The sequence below is a fragment of the Gambusia affinis genome, linkage group LG07, assembly GCF_019740435.1.
Source record: "Gambusia affinis linkage group LG07, SWU_Gaff_1.0, whole genome shotgun sequence".
NCBI classification, from domain to species: domain Eukaryota; kingdom Metazoa; phylum Chordata; class Actinopteri; order Cyprinodontiformes; family Poeciliidae; genus Gambusia; species Gambusia affinis.
In genome coordinates this window covers 14,726,490-14,736,488 of record NC_057874.1, presented here as the reverse complement: position 1 = coordinate 14,736,488, position 9,999 = coordinate 14,726,490, and the positions used below count along the sequence as shown (strand labels likewise).

The window sequence follows — 9,999 nt, the reverse complement described above, 5'->3', positions numbered from 1 at the left end:
AACACCTGACCTGGAGATGGCAACAACATTTTGTGGGGATGTTTTACTTCATCAGGATATGGGATGCTGGTGAGAGCTGATGCAAAGGTGGATGGAAGTACATGGCTGAAACTTGAGATTTACATTCCAGAGAAAGACCATGCCCCAAAGACTATGCCAGAGTTACAGTCCTGCTTAGTAGACAATAAGACAGACAACCTTTGTAAATGATTAGGAATTTCTAACATGGTTTAGAAGGTGAGAAAAAAACAAAATAAGAACAGGATTTTAATATAAATTGAATCAATTTTATTCAAGCAACAGTTTATAAGGGCCACAAAGTACAATTGCACTTTATCAGACAATTTCCTAGCACGCAATTATAAGGCTTAAAAGTTAAAGGGTGTCAGATTTCTGTGTAAATAGAAAGGAATGACAACTGATAGCATGGCTTACTGTATGCAATAAAAGTATTACCTATAGACTATTGTCTATAACCTAAGAAAGGCCACAATACATTAATTACTCCAGATCAAGGATGTATTTTGAAGGGCAAGGTTAAATAAGAACTAGATATTCTGAAAATGCCAAAAACAAAAAAAACACTAACAGTCACGGAAAAATGTATTATACAAAGTAAGAAAACTCCAAATCCAGTGTCGAATAGTATATATTACAATGAACTGTGTTAATGTTCAGCAGTAGCAAGAAAAGCACCATAAAAAAAACTTCTTCCAAGCATTTGATTAGTTCTACATTTTATGCACACAAATTTATTCTACACTAAAACTAAAGTGTCACATGTGGAAAGTCTGTTATCGGATATAATAAATGCAGGTGCGACATAACCGGAGAGCTCATTAAAGGTTATGTTCAGCTGAGTAAAGACAGCAGTAGAGTCTTTGACAGTTTGAGCATTTGAAGGCACTAACGTGTTACTGGCTTGAACAGATGATTAAAAAAATTTTTTTTTTTTCTGTATTTGGCAGTTCTCATTTGGTAGACTTTTAAGACATCAGTCTGAAACTACATTTTCGCACATCGCTGTGTTTGGACATTACACAAAATCTATCTTTTTAACACGTTTCTGAGAATCTCTGAGACAACCCTCCCGTTATTACTGTTATTTTTTAGTAAGGTCATGTGGCTGTTTGGTCTTTGCAGTTAAGCACTTATCTAAACATAAGCTTTTACAACATGAAGGTGCCAAGGAGAAAGTAAATAAACTTTGATAAGATGGTTTTAAAAGTTTCTTACTGATTAGTACTATGTTTATGTGGATAACCTTTTACATCAATTGTATTTTCTGTTATTACTATGAATAACTTAATAAGCACTAAACCATGTGCAAAAAACACAAATAGATATTAAATCCCACTGTGCACATGTTCACTGTAAGCATTGGCAGAACAACCTAAATCTTAAAAAAAAGAAAAAGGAAACATCAAAATACAGGTAATTATAATAGTCTGAAAAGCAAAAACCTCTATGTGGTACAAAAGGGGCATTGCAAACTAATACAATCCAAAAGAAAGGCACATTTCTTAGCCAGGCACACACATTAGTGACTACGTATAATATAATATCATAAGCAGAGAGATTTTACAACAATATCCTTCCCTTCCAGTCTCAAGAATGAAATTTGTGCATGTGTGTGTTGTAAGTCGCAGAAGCAAAACTGCAGTTTTAATACAATCCTTTACAAATACACACACAAACACCTAAGTCAATCCAAGATAAGAAAGGAAGACCCATGGAAAAGTGAATAATGTGATCATTTGATTTCTTTCTGAGACCTGAAGCATACATATTGCCCAATTCTTCTTTACCTCCAATCTTCTTCAATCTGCTTCACTTTGAGGTGGACCAAACTGTAAAGAAGAAGAGTTTTAAGAAGTATATTTGTAAATTCATATGTATTTTTAGACAATGAGAAATTCAATGTTGCCCACTGATCCAGAATGTTTAACATATCAATTAATGCTGAAATGAGAAATACAAATAAACTTAATTGACTGACTGATTGACATAAGCATGTACACTTTATGTCTTTTGGATCCACTTCTTAATCATGAACCATTTTTGTTGATCTATGATATACACATTTTGGTTATAATGTGACTACAATAAAAAAAAAACGTAAAGGTAAAAAGGCCTTTGCAACACACTATATGAAAGGCTTTTTACAATACAATATGATACCAACTTTAAGCATTTGGCAAATGGGAACTCAAATTAATAAGGACAAGACAGCTTTTTGTCTTAATACTCACTAATAATGATGATGATGATGATCACTATTACAGCTATCAAGATGGCCCACATCTAAAAGGAATAAAAGTTGGCAAATTATTAAAACAAAATTCAGATAAACTGTGACACCCATTGTTTTTTTTTTTTTACATTTATTTTCATGCAGTCAGGTAAGATCTATTATAATGCCAGAACTACATAATCATAACACTTTATTATCAGTAGTGAATAGTTTGTTAAATTTAAGACCAGACTAGTCATCTACCTTGCAGTTCTTCCACCAGTACTTCCGTTTCAGCTTAGCTGCACTGGTCTCAAACTGGGAGGCTCCAGCCTGCAGTGCGTCTGCTCTGTCATCCAGTTCAGACAATTTCTGATCACGTTCCAGTACTTTGTCCACATTAACGCGCATAATATCCACTACCTACACAAAATAAAAATCACAAAAACATACCAATATACAGAGTACATGTTTTGTAATTGGATATTTTGATACTTGTAAATGTTTTTAATCCCTTAAGTCCCTTAACAAGGGAAAGAAAATAAAGTTCAGGACTGTGCACGTGTATTACCCTAAAATTATGACATTATAGTTATGAATATAAAACATCCTTAGGAAATGTTACCTAACAACATCAATCAAGACGTATCCCATCTTGTAAGAAAAGGTAATTGATGGGTTGTTTATCTTACTGAGAGTTCACTGTGATTCAGACAGCAGTCTGCGTACAGAGTCACTGGATACACATAACCCACATGTTCCACTGATCCACAAAGCTCGCTACTGCCCCTCCTCCCTGACTGAGCTGCACGGTACAGGAGCGCATAAGCCCATGCAGGCCTTACATAAGAGATGGTGATTACATAAACCTCTGACAACCAATTGGAAACTGTGTGACAGACTGAAGTTAAAGGTCCAGGTGGGAGGGGTGGACCTCCAGGAGAAAGACGAAATGGAGAGCAAAAGGACAGTAATGGAGATTACGAAGGAGATTAGGCTACTTTTTAAACTTGATTTTCTTAATGACTTGTTATGAATAGAAGACCTTTAAACTGTTCAACAGATGGCCTTCCCTGAATGTCTTTTGACATTGCAGCGCATATCCGGAGGTAGAGCGTTTGGGAGAAACAGATTCAGTCTGGTTAATCATGGCCCTGATGCCAAGGGTTATGTAAGTTTCTGCAACAAAATGAATAGGGAGAAGGGGAGGGGTTGGTGGGAGGGCGCCAAGTGACACAATCAATCTACATTGAATTTATTATTCAATATTTGCTTTGAACTTGGAACGGAAATAAAAGGAAGCTTTGCCTAATTTGTGTAAATGAACCATTGCGGATCAAAAGTAGACGCTTGTGCAGAAAGCAGTCACACTAGAGACATAGTAATTTGTTTTTGTGCGTTTTTTTTAATTCCTTTTTGAGTCATCATTGAGTGAAGAGCTAAAATGTACCTTACCTCATCCACTTGGGCCTGTGTCTGCTGCAAGCGCTTGTTGCTCGATGCAGCAGCAGAACCTTCTGGACCAGGAGCTGACCTGATAAATCGAATAACACATGTCAATGTAAGACTAAAGGCCAAATGTTACAACAAAATCTTCATCTAAAAGCAAATGGCATTTTCCCCTCACTGGCCAATAGTGAGAATCTTATTTTAATGGTCACTTATGTCTTGTTAGGACAAGCCTGTACCATATAACTCAGTAATTAATCCTTTATAGACCCACAATATGTATTATAATTTAAACCCAATATTAGATATTATTCAAAGCTGCTGGTTCAGAGCAAACAGCGGGAAAAGCACTGCAGGAGTGTTTATACAGGTGAGCGGATAGACTAAACACGGCGGGCGGCTGAGTAGTTGATGGTTACAGTGTAAGTGTAGCTTTATGGACAAACCGCACAATAAATTTCATTTAATCCCCCCCGGTCCGTAGAAAATTTACAAAGGGTTGACCGGTCCGCTGTACTAAAAAGGTTGGGCACCACTGCAGTCTACCGGTCCCCGGACTTACGTTCGTCTGTCCCCTAACCCTACAGCCCCACTCCAGACCACATTTCCCGTATTCTCAAACCCAAAGCTTGACAGGTATGGGTTAAGGTGAGAATTCATCTATTAAACTGACTGAAGATGAATACATACACTAAAAGCTGGATCATAGACTTTTTTTTATAAGCACATTTGTGAGCCTGCCTCTTTATTATTAAATTTAATAAATTTATTATTAGAATTTCAGATTTTTGTATTACTTTTCTTCAGGTTAACTTAGAAAGTGAGCTATTATTGTTACAGGTTAGTTTTCTAAACTACAGAAAAGTAACTGCTGGGGAAGCTCAAAAATGAAAAATTGGACTGATATTGATATCTGATAGTAACACCGGTGTCATGCCAGATTTACCAGTATTTTATTTTATACATTTTTTTATCCGATTACTCGATTAATTGTAAGAATAATCGATAGATTACTTGATTACTAAAATATTAGTTTACAACAGCCCTAAAAATAATGCAAGGCCTGATGATAATTAGGTATAGACTAGAGTTTAACGTGTGAGAATTAATTTTTACCCCAAGATTGTAGCAAAATTCAGGTTTATTACCCTTATAGAAATGTTACTATATTTAGATATAGTTACTATATGTTACTATATTTGCACTATTTTGATAGTATTTAAAACTTAAACTAAAAGCAGTCATTGTTTTTAAATTGTACAGTACACAGGTTTCTAGTTTTGTGCTTCCTTGCCCTAAAAGCCTTTGCACAGTGGTAGTGTACTGCCACCTTTTGACATGACACATAATTACAATGAAGTGACAACAGCACCATGCTAAATGAAACATTTACTTAAAAATATATATCGACTCACAAGACTCAATATGCAGTTTAACTGGTAACCTGTGCGGCGACAGAAAACCGACTAGCCCTTTGCGCCAATATGTTTTGTGATAATTACAAAATGGAATCAGAACAAAAGTAATCTGGGAACAAAAACAAAATGTCTGAAAAGAATGTGCAGCATCTTACTTACATTCAATAAAACAAATCACCTCCTAACTTTTAAATGATTAAAACAAGTGAGAAGCCTTTGTTCATCTTGCCAAAAGAGCATCTGTCAGTATGTTGAATACATGATGCAAAATCATTATGTTTATGTTAATAGGCCAGTGCTTCTCGATGCCAGTCCTCAAGCCCCTCTGCTCTGCATGTTTTAGATGTGCCTCTATTCCACAACAGCTGATTCAAATGATTGCATGGCCATCAGGTGCTGCAGAAGCCTGTTGATCACCCATCGAATCAATCCAGATGTGTAACAGAAGGGAAAGACCTAAAACATAAAGGGCAGGGGGGCCTGAAGACCAGAATTGAGAAACTCTGTAATAGGCAATGGATATAATTAACATCTCTTCACTTGGAAAAAAGCAGATTAAGTCAAATATCTTGTGTTCAAGCATGGTGGTGGAGAGATAATAATATGGCCTTGTTTTTTTTTAACAACATGACTTCTGTATTTTGCAGTCAGTGTTGTCTATGATGACCTTCCTAAACAAAATGTGAGGTGCGGCTGCGGCTTAATCCTTCTCAGTTCTCTATCTGAGAACAAAGAACAATGACGCACGGAACGTCAGCATAGGAAGATGCTGAAAGTGTAGCCCACAGATGTGAAAATCTGTGCCAATATTCCTAACTAATACTAATATTTCTACTACAGCCAATGACTAATAAATGTTGCTTTTCTGCTTTAGTTAAACACCCAAAATCCTGTACTGCATCACTATAACATGACCAAACAAATATCAAATGGCCAACCTACTTACCTCCCCAAACACAAAGAGCAACAAGGTGAGAGTAAACATTGGTTACTAATAACATCAATATCAGACCAATAGAGATATGTTAAAAAATGACTGACATCAACTGGTACTGGTGTTAATGTCGATATATCATGTATCTCTAGGTGAAAGTCATCATTTTAAAATTTTTTTTATATAATTATATTTAGTACTCAGGATTTATCATTTTGGGAATATTGCAAAACAAAACAAATGTTTTACATATCTCAAAGAAAGCTAAGTAAATCTCGCCTATTTTGATCTGGGTACTTGTCTTTCTTTACCCCTGACTAGATTTGATCATTATTATACACCAGCAAAATCACAAATGTTTGCCTGTTAACCTTTAATTCCTTAACTATTGATATAAAGTTGAAGGGGCTACTTTGAACATCTCCAGCAACAAAATTAAAAAAAAATTAATAAACTTAACTTGCTTCAGAAAATGTCTGATTGAATTCAGAAACTATATCTGTACACTTATTACATTATAAATTTATGTTCACTTTGATATATCAAGGTGTTTAATGCTAAACATACCACTACTGTCACTTTATTTATAATAGTGGTTGTTATAAAAATTTTATTTTTACTTTGCAGGATTTCCCCAGTGTTTTATAATCCTGGCAGGCTTTACTTGTGCTCCCACCAGCTAAACATTACTTATTTATTTAAGTCCTTTTAAGATGTTTGCATTTTTAAGATGTTATATTTGATCTTCCAATCTTTCAATCACACATAATAATCAAGTAATATTTTCAAATTTCCTGTCAACATTAAAAAAAATTTTAACTCAAAAACACGACAGGCTGCTGGATGAATGACTGCCCTGGCACCCAATCACCGGGCTTAGCAAGTTTTCTGGAGGAAATCTTGCTTTGCTATATTCACCCTGTAATACTTTCTGCAAAATGTAAACATCTTCAGTCATCTTGTATCATTTATGTAATCTTGCAGTAGCTCTGTTAGTGACTATCAGGGCTGGAAGGATGACAAATGCCAAGAACAAAGGATGAGCATGTAAAACTGAGGAGTAGGGAAGCCAATTCTTTATGAATGCTATGTTGTTTACACATGCCTTTTACTGTAGCCGCCTTAACCACATGACACCACCCCAAAGCTGCTACAGCCAGTTTATTCCTTTTTCAAATAATATCGTTAACAACATCAAGCTAATATATGATACAATATTCATCCTATTGTCCATGGGATAATTCACATTATAAGTAAACAATCAAGGTAATCTTTGAGCAACAATTTTATTGCTTTACTACTACATAATAAACTTATTGTGCAGCATCTACTACGAATCACCTGAAACTGAAATTTGAGAGAGCGAGAAGTTCTGCTAAATTTCAGTAAGTGTGATTAGAAAAACATCCTTGATTCATTACTAAGATATTTCTAAAATTATCTTTAGCAGTTAAACGTGAGGATTTATGCCATAATTACATTTTTAAAAAACCAAAACATGCATATTATTAAATGCACTGTGTAGTTTTTGTATCAAACTGATCATTTCTGGAGAGAAGAGATTTGCTAAGAAGGACCGGTATAAAAATAGACATCAGGTGTGAACATCAGTCCACTTTAAATCTTCAACATGCATGAAATGTTGGTGATGCAATGGAAATGTTTTTTAAGATAGGAGCATCTTGAATATGGAAGTCTGTTGATAAGAGGTTAAAAAAAGTAATAGCACCAGAGTGTACACTGAAAATAAATCACAAATTCAGGGTGTTAGGAAGCATTGTATCCTGCAAATTTGGATATGTTGAATTAGAACAAGAAAGCACTTTGTAGCATATTTGCTTCGTAAACTACAAAATATCCACTTTAAAGAAACAGGTGATGGTAGCAATAGAGATAAAGCGTTTCCAGGATATCAACAGCCGTTTTTTTTTTTTTTTGAAGTCTCACCTGCAGATTCCGATTTTAATTTCATAGGGACTAAAACCCAGCTAGAAGTAGTTTTTCTTAACTCAATAGAAAATAGAGGACCAGTAAATTTATTATGTATTGAGCATGCAATCCTAATGTGCACCGTAATTCAGTTGCTTATAAATAAAAAGAAAACAAAAATCTGATATGTCAACATAAGACGTCAGCGGATTAAAATAAATTATAGATAGATTGAGTTTCGCTAGTAAAAACCGACAATAAAAATAATAAGACTTATTATGTGAACCGAAAGGGTTAAGAACTTTTATTTTCCCGATACAAACACACTGACAACTATTAATTGCAAACATAAGTTAGCCACTGTGGGTAACAACTTATCTTACGTACAATTATTGTTAACACATTCAAATATTGCTTGGTTCAGGTCAAAAAATATTCTCATCAGTATCTCCTTTTTATTAAATGTACGTCCCATTGAAGATTACACGTTATCAAACATTAACGTTGTATGAACAAAATCGATAAGTATGTTAGGAAACTGTATTTAAAAGATCCACGTAACTGTTTGGGAGCAAGGCTGGCCAACTGAGGAAAGCTGCATCAACAGGAAACGGTTACCTAGCCTCCAAACTATCAAATATTTTCAGCTCATAGTTATTTTTTTACCCAGCTGTGGATGTTGAAATGACTTTCAAGATATATTTTATTTTTGTTGTCAAAGTGCCTCACTAAGAAATTTAGAAAAAGTCTATAGTAAACAGCTAAAAGGTTTTTATGTTTTACGGCTACACTTAGCTTAGCTTAGCTTAGCTGGTTTATATTTGAGAAGCGCTGCTAAAGTATTAGCACTTGTTGCTAATACAGAAAAGTTTTGGGCGTTGTTTTTGTATCACGTGAATTTCTCTTATATTCTATAAACACTTGTTTTGTGAAAAGTATGATCTCAAAGACATTGAGTAAACGCATAAAATACTTACATGGTGAAACTGGTTTCTTTTGAACGACTCCGCCGCTTTTGTTTCTTGTTTGTAAAGTGTGTAGCCAGCAGCTGTAACACCAAGTACTGTCGTTCGATCTGCTGCCTTCAGGGCCTTTCAGAAATGGGAGGTTTATACAGTTCTAAATTAAATAAAAGAGAATTATCAAAACCAGTGGAACGTTTATTTTAATTTCTGCTTTACCAGAATTTGCCTTGAAGTTTCTGATATGTAGAAATAAATTAATTCCGAATCCTTGTTCGTATAAATTTTGGACTGATTTTATGAGTGAATTATTCAAAATAGGTTTAGTAAACAGTAGAGATTGATACAGAATTAAACAACTCTCTTTGACTACGTTGCGAACGAAAATACTAGATGAGGGGGGAAATTTGAAAACGTTAATTGTTTTCTTTAACAGCCAAGGAGTACCTAAATCTCACATTAGAGATAAAACCTGAAATGTAAATCCAACCATTAGGTTTACCACCAAAATAAAAACACTTTACTGTAAATTATAATTTTAAAAAATTATAAGTATTTCTTATATTGTTAGAATACGAAGAAAAGCAGCCATTTACCACATGCCGTGACCAGCATGTGATAAATGGAAACAAAAACTACACTGTTTTAAAGGCCCTTTATCATTCTGCACACTACAATTAGTTCTAATAGTAATAACAACAACAACAATAATAGTACTAATTAAGTTGTCTTTTAATGCACTAGTAAAAGAGTGTTTCAGATTGGTTATTAGTGCTGTGACCTCAAATATAGAAATGACCTGTGGATAACTGTGGTGGGTTTGGTGGACCCCTTATATATGGAAGTAAATATACAACATATGTTTTACTGCAAAAAAGATGAACGAAATAAGTCAGAATTAGTATATAAAAAACTTTATTTGATTGTTTGTAAAAGTTTTATTTGACTGTTATTATATGTGCGATTAGATTGTGTGTGTGTGTGTGTGTGCGTGTGCGTGTGCGTGTGTGTGTGTGTGTGTATACTCTGTTCAATTAAAAATATATAACCCATTATATGTCAACACAAGGATCT

At 34.6% G+C, this 9,999-nt stretch overlaps 1 protein-coding gene across 1 annotated transcript; it reads right to left on the bottom strand.

The window, feature by feature from the left end:
* Window positions 1-265: 265 nt before the first annotated feature.
* vamp3 (vesicle-associated membrane protein 3 (cellubrevin)) lies at window positions 266-9,092 on the bottom strand. Its single transcript, XM_044122349.1, has 5 exons — window positions 8,941-9,092; window positions 3,689-3,767; window positions 2,498-2,656; window positions 2,253-2,304; window positions 266-1,850 (listed from the first exon to the last, which is right to left on the bottom strand). Coding segments are annotated over exons 1-5 (312 nt in total). The 5' UTR covers window positions 8,943-9,092; the 3' UTR covers window positions 266-1,830.
* Window positions 9,093-9,999: the final 907 nt, after the last annotated feature.